At 39.8% G+C, this 25163-nt stretch overlaps 1 protein-coding gene across 8 annotated transcripts in view; it reads left to right on the top strand.

The window, feature by feature from the left end:
* The window catches only part of ERCC6L2 (ERCC excision repair 6 like 2), a 121035-nt gene that overhangs the window by 57064 nt on the left and 38808 nt on the right, over positions 1-25163 (top strand). For 7 of the 8 annotated variants that reach the window (XM_043514303.1, XM_043514301.1, XM_038401960.2 and 4 more), the window contains 6 exons: positions 7032-7127; positions 8339-8438; positions 17251-17403; positions 19013-19093; positions 20661-21888; positions 23701-23855. In XM_043514303.1, the coding sequence (XP_043370238.1) occupies positions 7032-7127; positions 8339-8438; positions 17251-17403; positions 19013-19093; positions 20661-21888; positions 23701-23855 (1813 nt within the window). Of the gene's footprint in view, positions 1-7031; positions 7128-8338; positions 8439-17250; positions 17410-19012; positions 19094-20660; positions 21889-23700; positions 23856-25163 lie in introns of those variants that run through there. The other variant, XM_043514305.1, reaches the window with a different exon arrangement.

The raw sequence follows: 25163 nt of genomic DNA, 5'->3' as shown, positions 1-25163 counted from the left end.
CACATTAAAAGACAAACTTTCAAAAACTAGGCTCTTAAGTTGTGTATGCAAAACCAGCAATAGCATGTGAGTTATTTTATATGTGCACCCATATGGAAAGCCATATTTTTATCAGTAAAATTTTACACTTACGAATGCTTTTTATATGTGCAGTTTGAGACCAGTTTCCTAACACTTGACCCTTAAAGCACTTATCTCTAACAAGCTATAAAATCTTACACATTCTATATGCCTGAAAGGGATCTTTTCATCAGTTTATGATAAATAGTGAATTCTACTGGAATAGACTAATGAGATGTACGTGTTCAGCCAAAAATTATGAAAATAATATATCAACCTATTCATGGCTTTCTGATTTAGTTACATAATCCTTTATCTTTTAGCTCAGCTGATTACAACACCCAGGCAGTGGTGCAAAGGGAGCAGATACAGCCTATTTATCCCTGGCTGTGGGGAGACTCCAGTGGGTATAGAGCCAGTATAACTGTCTTCTTTGCTGTTCTTTCCACAGTCCCACACAGGGTGCATGTTGGGAGCAGAGAGGTGGAGAGGCCAGAGCACGATACATTTTGGCTGTGCTCAACCATCATAGCTTGTTTAAGACCACTGTCAGCTGGCACACATTAGAACAGCCCTCAGGCTTCTCTAACTTGCACGGATCTGATATATAAGCAGAGAATCAAGGCTCTAGTGATGTACTCTTGCTTTGCTGAGCATAACCTCAGTGAATCAGAATATCTGGCCAGTGATTTCAGGGGACTTCTTGAATAAGAAATGATAAGCAATTTTTGGTCCTTCTAGGTGAACAGAAAATTAAAATGAAAACAATCTATTACAGGAGCTGTCCCTTCTGGGAGTTACTGTATCTGTACTGTTCTAAAAGGCTTTCTATTTATAGTGAATGTTCTGTCAACCTTATTTGTTTTAAACACTTTAGGATTAGATTCATCCCCATAATCTCATAAATTCAGTGTTATGACATAGATAATTCAATTAAATGGAAATGGAGTCTTGCTTCATTAGTAGTTTCTTCTCCCTTGCCCTTTTGAGTAGTAAAGGTGGTAAGGCAGGCAATGCCCGCCAGTGTTGCTTCATGCCAGATGCCTTAACTTCTGATCATCCTATCTATACAGAGCTGAATATAATGTCTTACATTTTACTGAGTAAATTAGTGAAAAACATGCCTAGGACAATATGCAGCATAGTGTAAATTCCAAGAGAAACAAAATGATATTCTCTGTATTTCTTAAAGTTAGTTCAACACACACACATTATACAACAAAAATGAATGTGTTTCTTCTTTCCTGAGATAAAGTAATCAAAGAGCCTACAAGAGTCTTTTGTAACTCTCTGGAAATCTGAAGGTGCTATATCCTAGTAGCACTCCACGGGGGTTTCTGGTCTCCTCTAAATCAGAGTTTAGGCACACCAAACCAAGATCTTTTGTGCAGTCATCTGTTGATTGAACTTTTCAGTATCTTATTTGTTTCTAAACATATCATAAGTTGACAGAATTGGGTCATACTTTTCTGTCCATAGTTTCTTGCAAAGTTTTTGGCTGACTGCTCTGTGCAGTCAACTTGTATGTGTTCTGAAAGTCTCATCTTTCAAAGAGCCAAATGTTAATTTCTGACAAATCCACTTACACTTTATTTTGGCTGAAAAAATGCATCTAACAAAGGGTGATGTCTCAATACAGTAGCTTTATTTTTTGTCATTTTATTCCAGTGGCACAATCAATATACAACTTCAAGAAGAAGCACCAGCCTATACAATTACTGAATTATGAAGCAGTAATAATGACTTCATTGTTAAAACAGTGACAGTTTCCAAATTTGTATTCTACCTTACGTTCTGGGAAATAAATCCATTTTGCCGGAAATTTCTCCTGCATAGCCTTTAGCCAAAAACTACCTTTAGAAATATAAACTTTAATGGAATAATATGGTTTTGAGAAAAGGGGCTTTCAAAAACAGCTTTTCAATAAATATAACTTTATTTGTAAAGGCACATCTCCAGAACAACTTGATCTTAAATCTGCACATTTGTTTTAGATACTAGTATTGAAGATAATCTTGTGGATATTCTAACTTTCAAAAATCTACTGGACAAGTTATAAGTAATATGGTTGATTCCTACCTATCTTATAAATTTCTGGAGACTAGTAGCTATAGATTGTTAAAGATTACAAGGACAGACACTTGTATGTTCTGTGGAAGAAATAGGTTTATGGCACACATTCCCATGTCCTATCTATTGTCACTTTTAAAGCTCCATTACAGAAATATCTCTTTCATTAAGCCTGTGCTGGCAGAAGAATTTGTCTTGGGAGAAGAATAAATATGGTCCATAATGCTTAGAGTTATTGCTGGTTCTGGAAGCAAACAAGTTCAAGTTGTAAATCTCATGAGAAGTAGTGCTATGATTTGCAGAAGTTACAAACTCAGCTGGTAGAGCTTTCAGAGCTTGTAATATCTGTGATGCAACTTCATTTAAGGGGAGGGAACTACAGCACTTGGACATTGGGCAGCGCTGTTCCAAAGTTCCAATATATCATGCTGGAAAAAATAAAAACTGCTAATATCCCCTTCTTCAGAACCAAATATTAAATCCAGTGCTCTACCTTGTCTTTCCCACGCTAATCTCCATGTGCTCAGAAATCCATTCATTTAAAAAAATATCCTAAATCTGCTTCTTGATGACAGCTAAGGAAGAGAGAGAACATTGTCATTTTTTTAGTAATGGGAGGCCCTCAGATACTAGAGTAATGAGGGCCATGTAAAATACCTAGATATATAAACATGCCAAAAACAGTTAATATAAATTCCAGTATTCTGTATGTTCTTACAGACATGCCTCATTACTTTAAACTTCTGCAAGGCTGCATTTTAATTTAGCATGTTTGCAGCCAGGCTGGTTGAACTAAAACATCCTGAGTCATTCTTTTGAGGACTCTCAGATCTTATAAACTTCTGAAGTAAAGTTGACACGATAATCTTTAGTCCTACATTTTAGAGCTCACATATTAGCAAGCAGTGCTGTGAATTGGACAGAGCCTCATGTAATTCACACATGATTGGCAAGTGGATCATATAACAGTCATGATCGTCAGGGTTTTTATCTCTTTGAGCCCTGCATATGTAGTGCTTACTCCATCAATTTCCCTGCAGAGGTTGAAAATTCCAAGGAGATAGAAGTAAAGGATTTGTATATCAGTGGTCTTGGCAGTGCTGCTTGCAAGTGCCATGAGATCTGAAAGCAATGTCTCAAGAAGGCTGTAACTTCTGTTTGCATCCCTACAAAGCCTGAAAAGGTTCAGTAGATCAACTGGAAATGCACAAAATGCAAATGTATGCGTTTCAGTGCAGACTTTGGGCTTCTCTGTAGATTTTTGGTATTTCTAATATTTTTTTCAGAATAAAATTTCTTTTAAAATGCAATTTTCTTATCCTTTTGATAATGAAAATAACCTTTTCTAATGTGAACCAGTGCAATGATGTCTTCCTGAGTCTGCACACAGACCTGAAACAGTAGCTATTAGAGCCATGAGATTCCCTTTATTTAAGTGGAGTATTAATCCAGATATGAAGCCAGAAAATTAGGCAATGATGGGAGATGAGATAAATTGCAATGTAATATGCACTAGAAAGAATTTTAACTAATCTCAACTATTGGTGGCTTCTAAATTAAGTGTATATAAACTTAAGAAAATATTGTAAAGTGTGCATCAGCAGTTCAAAAGCAAAAAAAGATGTTAGCTTGTATAAAGGAAGGGACAGAGAAGAATAATGAAACTATTATAATGTGACATTATATATTGTTGGTTTGTCCTAACCTTCAGTAGTGTATACAATTCTGGTTGTGTACAATTCTGGTCACTCATCTCAAAAAGGAAGTAGCAAGAGGGGAAGAAAAAAAGCCAGAGAGAGGCAATGAGATTACTAATCATTAAAGATGTAAGTAGTTCTAATATTTAAATCTCTCCTATTAAACTTTTGATATTAGACAAATAAGAGCGCACAAGATAGAAGTGTGTAAAATTATTTGGTTGGTCAGGTGCTCTTACAGTATTTGCCCTTTCTTGTAATGCAAGTAAAAATGAGCATCCAATTAAAAGATGACAAATATTAAAATTACAAAAGAATTTTTTATGTACTATATAATCTTGTTTGTGGAACTCTCGGCCACAAAGTGATTTTGAGACACGAAGTTTAGGATCAGACAGTTCTGTGAATAGAACTAATTACTAACTGCCTCCATAGAAACTCCCTCTGGCATGTTGTTTTCTAACTTCTGAAGATTGTGATACTGAGCACAGAGACAGGATACAAAAGTAAATAGACCATTAGTCTGATCCAATATGCAGTCCTACAATACCATGAACTCTTGAAAAATAATGGTTTATTATAAGGCAATGTTGCAAACTCCTTAAAAGAAGTGATGTAGCAGGCTGAACCATCTGAGCCATGAGTTCTCTTATAATTCAGTGTGATTTAAACATTGCCTGCTTAAATGACACTTAGAATATTACCCATTTTTAATTATTTATTTATAATGCACTAACTCATTTCTAGGTACATTGTGTTTATGAAGGAGTCATAGTGGCCTTGTCTTCTGAAACATTGTAGCATACCTAATAATTTTATAAAACTTTTGCCCCTTTAATTTTTTTTAAACATCCTGTTTGGTCTTGTCTTTCCTCATACTCAGTCTGTTATTTCCACTAATGAAACCTGAAATATACTTCATATTTCAGGTTTCAAATATTTGTATTTTTTATTAGAAACCAATTGGAAAAGCATGTTGACTTATATTTTGGTCTGACTGCAGGGTGTGGTAAAAGTAGCTGAATTCCATCCCCTCTAATAAGAAATATTCCAAAATACAGTGGATGATTGTAAAAAAACAAAAAAACAAAACAAAAACCAAACAAACAGATTTTTATTCAGTATTTCAAACTTTGAGAATGCTCATCTTCTGGAAACCTCCGTTAAAGTTGGCAAGTTCCCACATCCTCTCCTTTTCTAAATTTAATAAACCCAGCACTACACCACATTTGGAAGGAAAAGGCCACAACTTTATTTATATTAACAAGGATTCCACTAAGACTATAAGGTGGTGGTTCCCACCAATTTCTTTTTTCTTAATAAGGAAATGAAGTAATGGGGGTAACTCAACCCTTTCCGACCACCTTAAACTAGCTAATAGAATCCAAAATAAACTATTAAAATATACACTTTTAAAAAAACTTGGATAAACTTTTTCCATATTTTGGGAATGTCTCATTGAGAATATGTAGTGGCTTGCTGCCACTTTCTTCTAAATTCTTTGGAGAAACCATCATTGACCATAAGATACCACTATAAACCTTATAGCGGGGATAGATCTCATCAAGAAAAAGACATTCGTCAGTTAAGTATGGTATCCACTCAAATTGTGATGACCAGTCTGCCATACATACATATGTTACCTCACTTTCACTTGATTAACTGGTGCTACTTCTAATTGTTTAAACTCTATATCTACCTTCTATATCCCCAGCAAGGGATACTGTTAGAGAGAGATTCTTGAAACCCCTTAGTATTTCCGCTGGATCCAGTCTTATTGACTACCAGCCGTCTGTTCACATCATACACAGGATGTGCCGAATGTGCTTTCTGGATCTGAAAAAAAAAACAAAACCCCCAACCAAAATCAAACATGGCATGTTTGAAATCAAAGCCCACCTCAAACAATCTCTCAGATATTAGCACATTGGATACAAGCATTTTGTTTCCAGACGCTTTCCAGAAATTTTCATCTCTTTTTTGGGGGGGATTAGGAGGAATGTGGCTAAACAAGTACTAAAGATATTTCCAAGAACCAGTCCTGTAACTTGACTACTCCTCTCTTTGGCCCCACTCCAGTAAACCGCTTAAGCATATGTCCAACTTTAAGAAAGTGAGTAATCCTTTTAGCTTCAATAGGGGAATTGTTGAACGGCTTAAAATTAAGCACATGCTTAATGGGTTTGCAGTATTGGGGCCTTTGTTGTCTGAACAGCATTTTGGAGTAGTTAAGGTGTTCTGGAAGATGCAACCAACACATTGAGCCTAACTGTTTGCAAAAAGTCCAATATATACATATTTAATAGGACTTTCTTATAATGACCCTTACAAATATTGTGCATCCGATGAAGTGAGCTGCTTGTGCTCAAATAAATTTGTTAGTCTCTAAGGTGCCACAAATACTCCTTTTCTTTTTGTGGATATAGACTAACACGGCTATTACTCTGAAACTAAAAGGACTGCATCACAAATGAATGATGTTTTCTCTTATCATTCACTTTTCTGTGCTCTTACTTAGCCCTCTCAATAGTTTGGTTCAGAAACAGGCACCACTGCACTCTAGTACTTGTTTATCCTGCCAGGACTGCTGTACTAAGAATAGCTGGGAGAGGCATTACAAACTATACCTTGTTTTGGTGTAAATCATGTAGCAAGTACTGCCAAAATCCATCTCCCTGTGATTCAAGAAACAAAACTGGTGCAAACTCTGTAGTAAGTCTCTCTTTACATAAAGTCTCTTTTAGCTGTCTCATATGGCTAGAATTGACATAGATCTGTTGAAGTAAATGGAGCTATGTAGATTTATACCATCTGAGGATTTGGCTCATATTGTTTACTTTTAGTGTTAATGGGATGCAGCAGGTAGTTGGGAAGCACTTCTATTATCAAGGTGAAAGCAGCTGTTTGTAGTTGGGCAGGTTATAGAGTCTGCCTGCAATTTAAGGTATTGTGATTTTCTACAATAATCATGATTGTTAGTTTATTATGCTGTTGTTGTGTTTTGTAAATAAATAGCCCATTGCTACCAATGTTGGTATAATGCTGTTTAATTATGTTTGGAATGAGAAAAAATGTGAGCCTACCACTAGTAAGCCTAATTTTGGTTAAATAGATCCAGAGCTAGAAATCATTTAATTTGAGTTAAAAAATGGTGGTACCTACTCCTTTTCTTGCAGTCTAAGAACTAACTCATTTTTGTTAAAGGGCTGGTGGATTGGGTCTCAATTTTGTTGGAGCCAATGTCGTTCTATTGTTCGATCCAACATGGAATCCAGCAAATGATCTTCAAGCCATTGACAGGTATAATCTCAATTTTAACTCTTAGATAGATGTAGTGCTCTTTTTGTTTTTTCATTTTGGAAATAGATTTTCTCATACAAATTTTCCTAGAGAATAGGATATTCTTAAACACAATCTGATTTTGGCTGCATCAGACTAGATTTAGAAATGCCTGTTAATAATTTTTTTTAGCATTAATGTACTCTGCATACTGTTTAAAAAGTCAGTGAGAATTTCCCCAGCTCCTTTACTTCTGGATTGTAACGTTTTTTATTTCCTACTTTTCAAGTTGTGACATCATTGGAAGAGAGAGGCATAGGACAAAGCTGTTATGATAGTTTCGTGTAATAAAAATAAGTGGACATATAGCCTGATGGCATTTTTTCCTGAGCAGGAACAATCACTGCTAGCCTGTTTAAAAGTAGAGAATATAAACAAAAAATACACAGTTACTGATCCAGCTCAAGAGTGATGTTGAGAAACGGAGAATCCCTGAAGAAAAATAGTTGTATTTTTATTTGGAAACCTCTGTAATGTAGAGATGTCCCATTTCAGCATTCAGTTTAATGTCTGATAGCTTGCTGTGGTGACATGTGCAGGATTCTTATTTTATAAGTGTTTTCTCCTAGACATTCTAAACGTAGGATAGCATTTCACATACAGCTCATGAAAATACTTTTAGATAACTAAGGAAACACCCGAAGGAGTCTTTAAAATGTATAAATCAATTGAGTTTTGATGAGTAAAAATACATTCTTTGTTCCATCCTATTTTATATTTTAGCTTTTAAGCTTCTCCATTATTTTGTAATTTCTAACAATATAGAGAGTCTTTTTTCAGATACTTCCAGGAAGACTTCTCTTTCTCTCCTTCACACTCCACAAATGGAAAAATGTTGCAGAAATGTGTATCCTTGCAAGACTAGACTTTCACGGTACCACCTCTGTGAAGGTCACATTTCTCTGATGTCTTGATATTCAGTAAATCTCTTCTGTGGTTTCTGAAAATAATCTGTTCGTAGTTTTAGAGATTTATGGAGAAGAGAAATGAGGGCCCTAAAGAGAGAAAATGTGAGCTGGGTAAAAACATTTAATTTCTAAACTTGTCTTTTAGGGAAGTTCTATTTTAAGTTTACAATATTTTCCTTTTATTGGAATTAGGATTTTACTTATCCCCAAAGGAACTCGTTGGCTAATAACGTAGTATTCTTCAAAATCACTCTGTCTTTGCAGGGCCTATAGGATTGGCCAGTGCAGAGATGTGAAAGTGTTTAGATTGATATCCTTGGGGACAGTGGAGGAGATGATGTACTTACGGCAGGTTTACAAACAGGTAAAGTTCACACAGTATCATGGTACATGTGAAACAATAACTATTTTCAGCCAGCTGTCTGAATGAATGAAAGCTGACCTATAGGAATGTTGATTCTATGTTGGATTTATGACTTGCAATGTTAATTTATGCACTTGGCAAGGAAGAACTACCCCATTTATTTCAGTGGGTGCTAACTCAGGCCGGTGATGGTACTTTAAATGCCAATGTTGTTACTTATTTCAGCACTCAAAGCATGTGAGACAGGAAATTGAAGTATTTCTTATGAAGATCTGAGACAGCCACTATTGAATGTCATTCCTTAAAATAAAAATGTAAGAGCAAGATTTAAATTTCAGTTAAATATTGGTGGGCCTGTACGAGAAATTAAACTGAAATTTAAACACATGATGGGATTGAAGGTGAGCACGATTGACTTTTCATTTTCCAGAAGGGTGGGGCTTATATTTCAAAAGTTTGGGAAATGCTGGGCTAAATGGACTTAAGAAGTGTCCATTATTCTGAACACTACCTGATTTGTGAGAGCCAGTCTCTTCTGTTAACTCCTTGATTCTCCAGCTCCTCATTTTGAGTGAGGGAGGAGAAGAGCTGAAGTGGAGCAATCCCCATTGCCAGTATAGTAACTTGGACAGTAATGGCTGCTTGATAACATCATACTTCTGAGGAAGCCCATTGACTTCCTCTTCCCTCCTATGGATTGTGATGACTGGCAGGGTCATGAGAATTCGTAAGAAAGGTTTTCCCTTCTCCTAGTTCAACTTGTCCCAGTCTTGTTTCAGGACAGTTTATTGAGATCATCGGGCAATAGTAGGAGTTGTGCCTATCATGTGACACTTTCTAATAGAAAGTCTGAGGAATGAAATCACATGTGTGGATTGTGTCCATCCCTAGGACAGCAGCAGAAAGTCACTAGTTCCTCACTTCATTTTTTTCCCAGTGTTTACTTTTACTTAATTGAAAATGTTCTGGTAAATGTACTGTGACTGAACTAGCAGAGTTCTGCTATATACCAGTAATCTAATTTTTAAAAGGAAATCACTGTATTTTTAAAGCGTCAATAATTAATTAGCATTTATTTAAGGACTAACATCTGCTGCTTTTTGTGCTCTATTCTGGAAAGTCTTACCATGTTTTTTTCTCAAACGTACACAACTTTCTGAAAAACGTTTATATTCCCTGTTAATATCAGTATGTGTGTATGCTATTTTCTTGACTGTTACTTTCACAATGTCACATTGCTTTATTGTGTAGAGGGGTTTTCTTCTTACTGGCAATGGTGATCAATTTGAAATATAAACAGATGAAAAGATCTGGAAGCTAAGACCTTTCAGTGGAGAACACTGTCAAAATAGGTCAATTTTTAGACCTACCAACTTTGACAACCTTTTAAACATCAGTAAACATGTTTTTAAACATAATTTATTCCTTTCTCCATTTCAGTAATTATCTGACATCTGTGACAGGGTTGGGCCAGATGGCTATAGGAGAGTAATAGAAGGCAGATATATTAGCCCCAGGCTAAGTAGGTCCCTTTTCCCTGGGTAAGGTAACAGGAAGGTTCCAGAACAATCAGGAACCTTCTGGAGACAATTCAGACAGGCTGATTAGAACACCTGCAGTCAATCAAGAAGCTGCTAGAATCAATTAAGGCAGTCTAATCAGGGCACCTGGGTTTTAAAAAGGAGCTCACTTCAGTTTGTGGTGTGCGTGTGAAGAGCTGGGAGCAAGAGGCACTAGGAGCTAAGAGTGAGAACACGGACTGTTGGAGGACTGAGGTGTACAAGCATTATCAGACACCAGGAGGAAGGTCCTATGGTGAGGATAAAGAAGGTGTTGGGAGGAGGCCATGGGGAAGTAGCCCAGGGAGTTGTAGTTGTCGCACAGCTGTTCCAGGAGGCACTCTAGACAGCTGCATTCCACAGGGCCCTAGGCTGGAACCCAGAGTAGAGGGCGGGCCCGGGTTCTTCCCAAATCCTCCCAACTCCTGGTCAGACACAGGAGGAGTTGACCTGGACTGTAGGTTCAGAAAAACAGCCAAGCTGAGGGCTGCCATGAAGCTCCAAGGCAAGCAAATCCGCCAATAAGCGCAAGACCCACCAAGGTGGAGCAGGAACTTTGTCACAACTGGTGTTGGAAGTGGGATCTGGTGTCCATAGCGCATACTGTGTTTGGAAGGAAGAGGAAAAAAAAGGGAAGAGGGTCTATTTTTTTTTTCACCACAGTGGAGGTGATAGTGCTGGCACTGATACAAGCCATGGCTGCCTAGCAGGAGGCTACTCGTATCCAGGCAACCGCCCAACAGGAGGCAGTGCGGCTGCAGCAAGAGACTAATTGCCTGCTGATGGACCAGGCTGCTCAAGACGGGGCTATGTTGCGGGAACTGGTAAACCAGGTAAAGGCCCTTACAGAGCTGAACCACGGCCATGATGGGACGCAGATCATGCGGGCCAGCAATTGGCTGCAGAAAATGACGCGGGAGGATGATGTAGAGGTATACCTCTTGGCCTTTGAGAGGACAGCCCTGCGGGAGGCTTGGCCTCGAGAACAGTGGTCTGGCATCCTCGCTCCATTCCTGCGTGGGGAGGCCCAGAAGGCCTACTATGATTTGCCTGAAGAGGCTGCGGCAGACTACTCAAAGCTGAAAGCAGAGATCCTGGCTAGATCGAGGCTAATGACTGCTGTGCGGGCCCAGCGATATCATGAGTGGAGGTACCAGGTAAACAAAACCCCGCGGTCCCAATTATGGTCCCCTCATCCATCTCGCACGAAAGGTGGTTACGAACTGAGTCCGGAGGAGATACTAGAGGTTCTGGTCATCTACCAGTACATGAGAGGACTACCACCAGACCTTCGCGCCTGGGTAAGCCAGAACGAACCCTCCACCTACGACGCGGTTGTCGTGCTGGTAGAAAGGTGAAGGATGGCGAGGGAGCTGACTCGACGACTTAAGGAAGAAGCACCCTGGGTTAAACTAGATTCATAGATTCATAGATACTAAGGTCAGAAGGGACCACTCTGATCATCTAGTCCGACCTCCTGCACAGCGCAGGCCACAGAATGTCACCCACCACTCCTATGAAAAACCTCACCCATGTCTGAGCTATTGAAGTCCTCAAATCATGGTTCAAAACTTCATAGAGCAGAGAAGCCTCCCTCCAGTCAACCATGCCCCATGCTACAGAGGAAGGGAAAAAAAAAAAAAAAACCCTCCAGGGCCTCTCCAATCTGCCCTGGAGGAAAACTCCCTCCCGACCCCAAACATGGCAATCAGCCAAACCCTGAGCACATGGGCAAGATTCACCAGCCAGATACCCAGGAAAGAGTTTTCTATAGTAAATCAGATCCCATCCATCTAATATCCCATCTCAGGGGATTTGGCCTATTTATCCTGAATATTTAAAGATCAAATAGCAGCACCAAGCCCTAGAGCTCAGGTGACTGGGCCACCAGGAGAACCCAGATGGAAAAAGAGAGGGGCTGAAGGCCCACCAGAAGCCACAAAGAGTCAGAGCACTGAGGGGGAAGAGGTTCTTGATGTTAGACTACCCAAACCAAGAGACCGGGGAACGCCTAGGGCTCCGTACAGATGTTACGCCTGCAGGGAGTAGGGACACATAGCTGCACAGTGTCCCAATGCCAAGGAGCCTATGCAGTGTAACCTGGGGAACTGGGCAGACCCATGCTCCCTAATCCGCCTTGTGGGGGTCTCACTTATCCCACATATGTACACTAGACCAGTGAAGCTAAATGGGGTAGAGACCACAGCACTGGTTGATTCGGGGAGTGCTATCACGCTTGTCTCCGGGAAGCTCGTGACGTGTAGTCAGCTGCTGTGGGCTAAGCGTACGGGGATAACATGCGTCCATGGGACAGTTGGTTATTACCCCACCATCCCAGTAAAAATCGAGATTCAGGGGAACACTGCTGAGCTAGCAGCAGGGGTAGTCCCTAAACTCCCATACCCAGTGCTCATAGGGAGTGACTTCCCAGGGTTTGGAGACTTACTCCTGGTAGGGGATTTGGAGAAAGGGGGACGCCCTGAAAGTAGTGAGGCATCCACAGTAGACTGTCAACCCCCGACCTTCTCTGAAATATCCCCAGATTTGTTCTCCACTCCCAGACAGCGTAGAAAGACGAAAACGGAAAGAAGGGCGGCTAAGGCCTTGGGAACCCGAATACTGGCCCAAAGTCAGAGGGTTGCTCTCGTAGGTAGGCGGACCCGAGCAGCTGAAAAGGAGGCCACCCAGGAGGGAGAAGCACCCGCGTCTGATCCACACTCTAACACCTCTGAACCAGTAGAGGCAACAGAGACTGGCCCTCTAGATCTCGGGTAGATTAGCCCTGGGAGAGGAAATTTTGGATGGGACCAGGCTGAAGTCCCAAGGCATGACAACATTAGGAAGGAAGTGACTGAAATAGATGGGGTCCCCATGGAAGGGAAAACCCAGGGACCAGGACCCTACTTCTTAATGAAGAAGAATCTCTTATACCAGGTTGCACCAGTACAGGGGCAGAAGGTACAGCAGATCCTAGTACCTCAAAAAACCAGAATGCTGTATTAAGTCTGGCCCATAGTCATCTTTTGGGGGGGCATTTGGGGGTAGAGTAGACCCTGGCACGAGTCCTGTGATGATTCTTCTGGCCTGGAGTACATGAAGAATTGCGGAGGTACTGTGCGTCCTGCCCGGAGTGTCAGCTGCACAGTCCCCATCCCCACTTGAGGGCACCTTTAGTACCCCTTCCCATCATAGAGGTCCTCTTCGAGCGAATAGCCATGGATCTAGTGGGAACCCTGGAGAAGACAGCCCGGGGCCACCAATATATACTTGTCGTTCTGGATTATGCTACTCGCTACCCAGAAGCCGTCCCCCTGCGGAACACGGCCTCTAAAACAATAGCTAAAGAGTTGGAGGGGATCTTTGCCCGAGTGGGGTACCAAAGGAGATATTAACAGATCAAGGTACCCCATTTATGTCAAAGCTAATGAAGGACCTCTGTATGCTGCTCCATATACATATCCTGAGAATTTAAGTCTATCATCCACTGACCGATGGGCTGGTAAAAAGGTTTAACCGAACCCTCAAGGCAATGATAAGGAAAGTGGCAAGTCGAGACGGGAAGGATTGGGACTCCCTACTATCCGACCTTATGTTTGCAATCTGTGAGGTACCTCAGGCCTCAACTGGATTTTCCCCCTTTGAATTATTATACCCCCATGGCATACTAGATATTGCAAAAGAAATATGGGACGAGGAACCCAATGAGGGAGGAAATATAATTTACCATGTGTTGCTGTTGCGAAAATGGATAGCCCCGGTCACCCCTATTTAATGGGAACATTTGGAAAAGGCACAGGAGGCCCAGCGAACCCATTACAATCGCCAGACAAAAGTCCGACAGTTCCAACCAGGGGATTGGGTGATGGTGTTGGTACCCACGGCAGAAAGCAAGCTTTTGGCCCAATGGCAGGGGCCCTATGAGGTGGTTGAACCTGTGGGGGGAAGTAACCTACAAGGTGCGGCAGCCAGGACGCCGGAAACGAGAACAAATTTATCACATTAACTTCTTACAGCCTTGGCACCAACAAGAGGCGTGTGTAGTGGCCCAAGAGACCCCGATCCAGGGAAATATGCAGGAGCAGATCAGGATATCCACTGATCTGACACCAAAGCAGAAGAAGGAGGTAACTGAGATGATCAACCAATACCAAGACGTGTTTTCAACCAAACTAGGCCGGACCACCGAAACATCACCACATTATCACAGACCCTGAGGCAGAGGTAACTTTAAGGCCCTATCTGGTCCCAGCTGCAAAAAGGGAGGAGATCAAGGCAGAGGTAGAAAGAATTTTGGAGCTGGGAGTCATCGAAGAGTCCTACAGTCAGTGGTCAAGCCCGATTGTGTTGGTGCCCAAACCCGATGGCACCACTAGGTTTTGTAATGACTTTTGCTGGCTGAATGAGATATCCAAATTCAATGCATAGCCCATATCGATGAGTGAGTTGACTGCCTGGGCAATGCCCGATTTTTGACCACCCTTGATTTAACAAAGGGATACTTGCCAAAGATGCAAAAGAAAAGATGGCATTCTCTACACCAGAGGGTCTGTTTCAATATACTGTTCTTCCTTTTGGACTGCATGGGGCACCTGCCACCTTCCAGTGACTTATGGACAAGTTCCTACGGCCCCATACCAGTTATGCAGCAGCATACCTGGATGATGTGATTATTCACACCCCCGACTGGGAAACCCACTTAGGAAAGGTGGAAGCGGTTCTGGACACGCTAAGACAGGCTGGCCTCACAGCCAACCCAGCCAAGTGTGCTATAGGGCTAGCCGAGGCTAAATACCTTGGCTACATTGTAGGAAGGGGCATGGACAAGCCCCAACTAAACAAACTAGAGGCTATCCAAAATTGGCCCTGGCCGAATCGGAAAAAGCAAGTCCAGGCATTCCTGGGTGTGGTGGGGTACTACCGACTATTTATTCCCCATTTTGAGGAGGCCATGGGGAAGTACCTCAGGGAGTTGTAGTTGTCACACAGCTGTTCCAGGAGGCACTCTAGACAGCTGCATTCCATAGGCTGGAACCTGGAGTAGAGGGTAGGCCTGGGTTCTCCCCAAATCCTCCCAACTCCTGGTCAGACACAGGAGGAGTTGACCTGGACTGTAGGTTCAGAAAAACAGCCAAGCTGAGGGCTGCCATGAAGCTCCAAGGCAAGCAAATCTGCCAATAAGCGCAAGACCCACAAAGGTAGAGCAGGAACTAATTAAGTGCATGTTTAGGAAACTTTAATCAAAAGCACCATGAAGAAAGTTATGTGCTGTTTATGTTCAAAATTTTCAGATGACTTTACAAAGACATTAGTACAATATAAGGCATTCTTTCTACCAGCTTTGTAAAGTTCTCACAAAGCATTACCATTTAATTTTAGCAGGAATGTTTAGGGCCAGACTTGCACAGGTCTGTGCATGAAATTGTGTACATACATATACATGTTACTACTGAATGCAAAAAACTGATATATTAGATAGATTATATAACTGGAGGGAACAGGCTGCATATGCTACTCTGACCAATCAGGTATCTATTAATGTAGCTGAGCTTATATGTATGCATACAGTTGTATGCATATAACTGATCATCTGTCTCTTAACTATAAGAATGGGCAGTTAAAATTTGAAAATCTAAGGCTCAGATTTTCATTAGGTCTCCACTAATGCACGCTTAAAATCAGCAGACACATTGGTCTGCAAACACCTGTGTATCTGTATGAACAGGTAAACTGGTACATAACTGTGAATTGCATGTGCAGTTACCTGATTTGTCTGCCCATGTGTAGGCTTTTGCATGTGGAAATTAGGAACCTACAAGTCTTATGTCTGCATTGATAGAAACCTGCTCAAAATTTTGACCTGATTATCTAGAACTTGCCGAAATTTTTTTGTCTAATTGGCTAAGTATATTTTACATAGAATTAGTCTATTGACAAAATATTGGAAATCCAAGGCTGGTTTTTACATCTAGATTTGAATTGCATTGACAGTGGAGCACCTAATTGGGCACACAATTTTCCTGAGATTTTCAACAAGTGTTGATGAAGAGAATAAAAATCTATTGTGACCATTAATGAGAATGCAGAAACATGACAGCACCGGAATATGTGGCTTTCTGTATATGTGCAAGTGCATCCTCAAATAGACATATAAATTGAGTTATCTACTCTGTATTTAGTCAATATTTTAATATGTGTAAGTAATTGATCTTTTGAAAAGCAGTCTGTTTGTAATGCTTTGTGTTGTGTCGTCTAAAGATGAAATTACTTTGGCATTTTTTATTGTTTTTTATTAGTGGAACAGTTGGGGGAGGGGGGAACTATGTGCAACCATTAGTGATTCAGAATATAAAACAAGTAGAACAAAAATATAAAATTAAGTAAACAATATAAACTAGTTAATCTGAAATCTGTGGTGCAACCTTAACTATGATCATAATTGCTACTACATTTTTAGAGGAAAAATGTACATTGCACCTAGCAAAGTTAGGGCTCCATCCAGCTATAGTTTGCCTTTGTGACTGATGACTATTTCAGAGGGGTACTTCTCCCTTGAAAGCAGCTGCATAGTCCTAGAATTACCATTAAGTAGCCCTCAAAGGCTACCAGCATCCTAGGGACAGAGCTACAGAAAAATTTTACAGGTAGAGTAAAGCCATCATTTCTTCCTGCTCTTTGTGCAAAGGATGTCTGCTACATTTGTACTGAACACTTGACGTCAGTTGAAGCATAGCTCAACCTGCCTGATTTCAAGAACATTTCAATTTTATCTGATGCACTATTTACTTAACTTTTTCCAACACAGTGGTGGTTCTTATTAGTCATTCGTACATTCCACTTAATCAGAGTGGATCAGAATTTAAATTTTTCCAGATCATCATTCATATTCCTTTTCACTCTTGGTGTACTTTAAAGGCTGAATAACAATAATTTAAATATTTGTTATAAATTATTTGTAAACAGTCACCATGCAGTGAAGTACTGATACTCAAGAATAAGTTAGCAAGTTTCCAGTGTTAGGCATAGAACAATGAAGTAGGAGGCTTAGAACATTTTTTTTCTTTCCTATTCAATAAAACTAGTCAGATTAATATTATACCACAATGGCAACATCTTCCAGGTAAATAAAAACAAAATATCCTCCTTAGGAATTTCTCCCTGCTTTAACTAAAGCTGCGTATATATTGTGAATGCCAGGAAATTCTGATATGATTGGAGCAAACATTTCTGAAATCTCTTGCATTATTCTGTTTTAGCAACTTCACTGTGCAGTAGTTGGAAGTGAAAATGCCAAGCGATATTTTGAGGCAGTGCAAGGATCAAAGGAACATCAAGGAGAGCTTTTTGGGATCCATAACCTCTTCAAGCTTCGAACCCAGGAGTCCTGCCTTACAAAAGACATCCTGGAGGTATGAAGCTTTCCTTCTGACTTTTGGATATTTGCTTTACATATTTTTTCCTCTTGAAGCATTTTACCATAAATATGAATGTGGTGCCATGCAAAGCTGTATGGTGAAAGTTGAAACAGCAAATGCCTACACTGTGCCTTAATGTAGGGCTGTTAGTTTCTCACTTTCAGGCACACCAAAATAATTCCTCTAAAATAAACAAAAATATGGAAATGTAGTCTTATTAAAACTTGCCAAGAGCTCAATGAAATTCATTTCTGTTCCTAATAAAAATACCACAAGATTTTGGGATACTTCTGCATTTATTCATCTGTGTTCACAGATGTATTTTATTTATCAGATACAGTATTTGTCCTTTAAATCAAATTTAAAATACTTTTTTACTGTGAAGAAAGTGTTCTGATCTTGCTAACCTTCTGTTTAATGGTTATTAGTTGGGGTGGATAGACATTTTTCATATAATAGAATTATTGCATTTATGTATCATATGCATACATTTTTTTAAAAAATGCAGCATTGAAAAGGTTGAGTGGGGCATTCCATTCTAAAATCCCTGTCTTTTGGTTGTTCTCAAACAGTGTATTGAGCCAGATTCAGAGGGTGGTGTAGAGTGAGGTAAAGGATGCATAACATGCACCTCTTTATGTCCCCAGTATGTATGTTTTACCAAATAAGATTCCCTGAAACTATTTTTCTGTCTCATATCCGACACCTCCACCCCTTATATAGTACTCCTCAATCTGGTTTGTGGAGTCTGAGAAGGAGGTTAGGAACTAAGCTGATATAAATCACATGCTATGGACTAAAGAGTTAGTGTAGCAAAAAACTAAAATCTTTCATATTAAGATGTAAGAAGACTATGTAAGGTAAAGTAAGCCACTATGCACTTTCACACATATACCTGCTTTGGCTTCTTGATGAGTAAGAGACCCCGATTTAAAATTCTTTACCCTTACGTGTGGATAAAGGAGTCTAATTTTATAATATGGGATGCATTGCCTCTGAAGTTGGCCCATTGTGTTAAGAACTCTTTTAAACTGTGAAAGCCATGACCCCATCACAATCATTCTTAGTAATTGAACTTTGGAGATAAAGCTTCTTAGTCACAGTCTCAGCCAAAGATGAATGTTTCTAGAAAGTTTATAAACAAAATCTGCCTAGCCATATTTTGGAAAAGATACCTGTTTTGCACATTGGGATACTTTCAGCTCAAGTCTGTTTTACTAGGAGGAAAACAATTATGTCTTGGTATTTGCTTTAAATAGTCTTTAGTAATGAAAATACTGTCTTTCTGAAAAAATGTTTAAAATAGTAAAATTTTGGATATGTGTAGGATCCACTCAACATGTATAATATGTCAGTTTTCTTACTTATTAAAGGCCTGATCTAACTGCCATTGAGTCTTTCCATCAACTAAAGTGTGGCAGTTTATTTGGGCCTTAAGTATGAGTGGCCATTTTACTTTTGAACATGTGCACTTCCAGATAAATATAGAAAAATTAAGCTTTGCCCTGTCTGCCCACCTTACCTTGAAGACCACACATGCTGCCTTACTGTGTTGGTAATTTTTATTATAAAGCTTTCCTGGCTTGCATCTTTTCTCTTTTAGAGGGAGGGTCAAGTGGAAGCAGGAGTCATGACAGCCACTACATGGCTAAAGGAGGAGCCATCATCATGCAGGTTAGAAATGGTGAGTTGTCTTTGTGCATGTCATACATCAAGGAATGTGGGTGCTATTTTTCTTCTCGATCCAGTTAGTATGTTGAGCAAACATCTTTGACAATAACTAGGCACAAAAAGTTTTAAAAGATACAGTATGTAAGGGATAATATCAGAAAGAGAGAACATTGCTGCAGGATGATGGTCTCTTGCTGCCTTCGATTAGAATTTTGAAGAAGATAATGAATATCAGGCAAACTTCTGTTAATATGTTTAGTCTGTGGTAATATCTCATCATAATGCCTCTACAGTATTTCTTAAATACCATCAGACTGCTGTGCATGTATATATTTTGTTAATGGATACTGTTGATGTAGAGGGACAGTTGCTCACTGAGCTATTTTTGAAATACTGTATTCTGAATGACTTATTTCACAAATGATTTGTTGGACCAGAACCTCAATTGATGTAAGTCAACCTAGCCCCAGTGACTTCAGTGTTTGTTCACACCAGCTGAGGAGATGCCCCCTACTGTGCTTTGAACAGAGAATTTGAAGTAAAATTCACTCCTTTGCACAAAGCCCAAATAGTTGGTTCGTGTGTTTGTGTCAGAGACTGGTTGTGCTCTGTGGTTAGACTGGCATCGTAATTATAACTGAAGTCAGGACAGGGTTACCTGAAAAGAGACAAGGCTGGGGCCAAGGCAGGAGCAGGGCTAAAACAGGAGCTATCACAGCTGTGGGCAAATGCTTTGCACAGCCCCTGGACGCTGCTGCTGGGCTTAAGAGCCAGTCTGCTGACTTTTCCAACTGGTTGGGCAGTTTGGCCAATCAGACCCCTAACTATTAACTATAGTCAGTATTCTATAGCCTAGTAACTGGTATAGTGATCAGATCCCCAGTGCAAGGGGTTTGGGCTGCTTGCTCCATATAATTGCAGATTCAATAAACCCCCCTACAGGCCATCGTAATGACTTGTTCCTGTTTTCAGAACTTCTTTAGTTTTGTGCTTGGCTACAATAGTCCGTAAGCGATTCTAGAGTAGAAGGTTATGTGCGCACAGTTCTTTAAACTATTATAAATGGGAGAGTTGGACCTCAAATCCTAAAAGGTTGGCCACCCTTTTATGTGTTTTCCTTATAAATGCTGTGATTATATAGTGTTTTGGTTTGGACTGTTGAGTTGCTTTTCAACCTAAACAACTTGAAAGCTGCACCAAAATGAGTTCAAACTGTAAATGTAACGGTATGTTAACTGGATAAATGCAGGTTGTTCCCAAACAAGCAAACAGTGGATAGCATGTGTTATTGTCCCAAACATTTAACACAGTTTACTAATATTGCAGGGTTTTTTTAATCATCATACATGTGCTATTATTTGGTTAAATATTGTATTGCATACTTGCTTAATATCTGTGTATTGAATATGTACTTATTTTCGTATAGATTGGGTTTTATAATTTAGTAAAAATCCATTATCTGTATTAGAGAGTCAAAGTTAGACGTTGTTGTTCCAAATGTATATCTGTTTTAAATAGCTTTTTTGTTTTGTTGTAATGTTAACTTCTGTGACAATGATTTTCTCTATTTTTTTTTTAAGCATGCAGAGCCAGGTTGTGAAGACAATAAAGCCCCTCTCAAATCCAGGGAACAACTGGAGAAAGAGGAATTAGATTTTTACAGTGACTTTAGTGATGATGAACTTGTGGGAAGCTCAAGAACAAAAAGAAGTAGATTTTGCAGTGCAAATGACATGCTAGTTTCACAGAAACAGCTTACCTTAATGCAGTGTGGTTTTCTTAAACTGCTAGAGAGAGAAACTAAAGCTACTGAGGTCATTGATAGTAATGGTGCATCTGATCATGAAAGCTCAGATGCCAGGTCTGTGGGCCAAAGAGCAAATGTAGATGTCAAGTGCATTGGTCTTGAGAAAAGTAGAAGCCATAATAGTATTTTCAGACATCGGAGAACCACTGAGTCACCAAATAGAAGTGAAAAACAAGATATGCATTGTGCGATTGTAGCCCCAGATTGGCCTGTTTCATCTGAATCTGAGGAAGAAAAGGACATTGAAAATAAAAATAAAGATCAGTGCATTTCAAAGGAAATTGGCGTAGTCATGGAGACTGAAGGCAGCTCAGAAGAGAGTGACAATGTCATCTTTCCTTCACAAATTCCAACTCACCAAGAAACTGCTCCTACTAAAAATGTTAAAAGAGACAAGGCTGTATCAGAAAAATTGGAAGGGTCAGATACAGAAAAGACCACTGAACGTACACCTAAGGGAGACACTTTGGCCTGTAAACAATCTCTGTTCCATAATACTGGGTCAGTCTTCACCAAAACAAAGTCTTGGAAAAATGCCCAGAAGTCCACAACATATGTGAGAGGCACTAGTGACATAAGTGATGAGTCTGATGATCTAGAAATACCCCTATGGTCCAAATCAAGAAACCAGAAAGCCTTCACTGCTCTTAGGTTGAAACAAAAATGTGATCGAAATAAGAAGTTCTGTAATTCTTCCAGAACTGTGCTGCAGGCAAACAAGCCAAACAATGGAGAAAAGGAAACCGATTCACAGAATATATGTGAATTTTCATCCTCTGAAGATGGTTTACCAGTCAAGAAAATTCACTTAAGTAAGCAAAACCACAGGCACAAAAAACAGAGATGCAGAATTCAGTTTGACCCCAAATCACCCTGTCATGTTAGAGGTGCCTCAGTTACAGTTTCGACACCTAGTCACTCTCATGTGCACAAGACCTCTATAAGTAAGAGAGCATGTGTCAATCAAGAAGAAAATGTGGGATCAATGGACAATTTTTTAGGTGATTGTAAAATTTATTATGAGTTTTTGTTCAGCACAATGTAGTGGTACAAATTTAATATGGAGAAATTTTTTGCAGATATATTAAAGGTGTCACTCTGTCCTTGTTTATATCTGCTTTATTAAGAGATCTTTAGTATTGTCCTTCCCTTTTTATAGGCCTTCTTGATTTCACTGATTATTTTTATCCTTGTCTCTTCTGATTTTATGGGCCACTCTGCAATACAGTAGATGCTGCTTAATAGCAACCTGGATATTAACAATTTCCGATTAATAACAACATTTTGCTCGGAATGAATCCCATGCCATTGACACTAATGTTTATGGGATTCAGATTGTTAACAGGATTGGCAACGGCATGATGCTTTATTGAGTTTTTTTTTAAATAAAGACTTCAGCTGTAGGCAGGCAGGTTTGTACTGCTGCAGCATTGGAAGAAAATGCAGGGAGATGCCTTCCCTCGCTGCAGCCCTGCAAACCTGCCTGCACTTGCAGCTCTACCCAATGGGGGACCCCTGCTGGAGTCCTGGCACTGCAAGCTGGGAGGGGAGGCTGTGGGCAGGGCAGCAGTATGGAGTTGGGGGCTGCAGCCTGGATGCCAAGGCTTTCCAGTTGGGGGTGCTGAGGTCTCATGGAGCAGCAAGTTACCTCTCACCGCTGCTCCCATCCCAGTCCAGCCCACAAGGAGAGGTACTATGCAGCTCTTTACCCCTGTTCTCCTGATGCTGCCCTACCTGCAGCTTCCCCTCCCCTCGGAAAGCCCCAGCATCCAAGCTGCAGCCTCCCTCTCCGTTGCTGCCTATCCCCGGGCAGGTTTGGGGAGGTAAAGCCAGAGAAAGCTCATCCCAACACTTCCTTATAATCATAGAATATCAGGGTTGGAAGGGACCTCAGGAGGTCATCTAGTCCAACCCCCTGCTCAAAGCAGGACCAGTCCTCAATTTTTGCCCCAGATCCCTAAATTGCCCCCTCAAGGATTGAACTCACAACCCTGGATTTAGCAGGCCAATGCTCAAACTACTGAGCTAACCTTCCTTGCCCTCTCTGGCTGCAGCCCCACAAACGTGCCCTTCTTCTTATCGGCAACTGCCAGATAATGGCAATTTTTTGTTGGCAATCCAGGGGTTGCTAATAAGCAGAGTCTACTGTTTACATATGTTTCTATTTTTGCTAAACATTTGCAATCACTACAAAAAGAAGCATTAATGTATGATACAATTACATTTTCTAATTTGGGAATGAGTAAATGAGTTCTCACCATAATGTTAACTTTTTTCCTGTTATCAGTAACTGGTAATTTTATCACTGAATATTATTTGAAATATGTACTGTGGTACTGGTAGTATGTATAATATGGAGTAGTTGGGGCAATTAGTCCTTAACTGTGAGCATTATTATTGCATTCATCTTTTAAAAACTTGGGGTGCCTTGGAGCAAAGTTTGCCATTTCTCGGTATGCAAAAGGGAATTTACTAAAATGGTTGCAGCATTTAAATGGATATTAGCACAACTGAAGGATTTAAGGACAAAGCCCTAGATTTTTGAAGGTATTTAGGTTCCTAAATCCCTTTTGACCATGAGACTTAAGCTCCAAAAGCAGTTAGCCATTGCAACGCTGAGTGCAACAATGCCTAAATACCTTTAAAAATCTGGGCCTAAGTTACAGCCTAACAAAATGTAGGATTTCCACGTTAACTTTATTTTAACTTTTCTTTTAAAATTGCAATAGATATCTATAATAGAGCTGATATATCCAGGAAGTATTTTGGAATGGCCAAAAGTGTTTGATTATACCTTTCTTCTCATGTATTAGATGGTGTTCAAGAAGTGGCTTTTATTCATTCAAACCAGAATGTGGTTGGATCAAGCAAGGCTGAGAATCAGATGAGTAACTGGGCAGTGCGAGATGTGTTTGAGTTGAAGCAGTTTTCCCAGCTCCCTGCTAATATAGCAGTCTACAATGCCAAGGTAAAGAGGAGGATTTGGGAAATGTTGTTTTGTTCTATTTTTATCCTCCTTATTTTCTTTCTTCAAACTTGGTTTTTTGTTAATGGCCACCGTGAATGATCAAAGCCACTGATGGGAAGAGGAGGAGGAGTTTCAAGTGGAGGCCTAATAAAATAAAATACTGCGGCTATTTCTGTATTGGTCAGCTTTGAAAGTGTTGGGAACTGAGTTGAACAGTACCCTCTGCTGGTTTCTGTAAGACTGTCTCAGAAGTAATATGCTTATCGGTTTTAGAACAGAGATTGGGTACCTGAAATCTAATCCTGTGCCACATTTTCTCTGGTAATAGGACTTGATTTGAGGCCTGGAATCTTCAGTTTCTTTGGTCTAATTAATGAAGTACCAAGTTACCAGAAAAGAAGGTTGAACCTTCATGGTATTCCAAAGGACTCCCTCACTAGGGCTGGAAAGTGTTTTAGTTAGAATCACTTACAAAGTCAAATACAAGTTTGCAGAAAGAGTTTGTCAGAACGTCTACTATGATTAATTCAGCTTTATGGGTCAGTGTAGTCTTTGTTAATGTAAATCTGAAGTTGAAAATTGAACGCAAGCCTGTTGGGAGCATTTCTAACATCTGCTTAATTTGTAGTGATGAGTATGTTTTTATGCTTTACAGCCATTACGTTTCATGTTAAATTACATTTGGAATAGAGATAAGCCTGAGTCTAAACTCGGATAGAGCTTCAAGTTTGTTTCAGACCTATTGTTTGTTGGTTTTAATCTGCATTCCTGAATGCTTGGGGCATTCTGATTTGGATCCAGATTTCAGACACTTAAGTGGGAATGTTCACATCCAGGTTTTTGGTTTGGGGGTTCATGTTTAATTTGGACTTAGATGGACACCATCAATGTATCTATTTGTAAAGATTAATCTAACCATTCCCCAGTCATTTTATTCCATACTACAAACATTTGTAGTTCCCCTAGGCTGATCTCCAGGATAAACCACAAATGTTTGTAGCCTAAAGCAAATGTTTGGGGTACATTCAGTTTAGTCTTCACAGATGTGTTTAGCTACCATGAATAAACTAATAATCATTTAACTCAAGGTAAAAACTCTAGTCTGGATCTACATATGTTAGGTCATTCCCATGCATTTCCTCATTAACAGGTGTGCTTCCACACTATTGATGTAGTGTAATTAATTGTTCTATTAGCAAGGGGTGTTGAAGCAATATTATGCTGGGAAGATCAAATAAGCCAATCAGCAATAAGTGAGATCTTTTCTATAGTAAAAGTATTTGCATTTGAATCTCTCCCTTAAATAGA

This window comes from Dermochelys coriacea, chromosome 5 (genome assembly GCF_009764565.3).
Source record: "Dermochelys coriacea isolate rDerCor1 chromosome 5, rDerCor1.pri.v4, whole genome shotgun sequence".
NCBI classification, from domain to species: Eukaryota; Metazoa; Chordata; order Testudines; family Dermochelyidae; genus Dermochelys; species Dermochelys coriacea.
The sequence above is the reverse complement of the archived record's forward strand: the minus strand, read 5'-3'. Positions and strand labels throughout refer to the sequence as shown.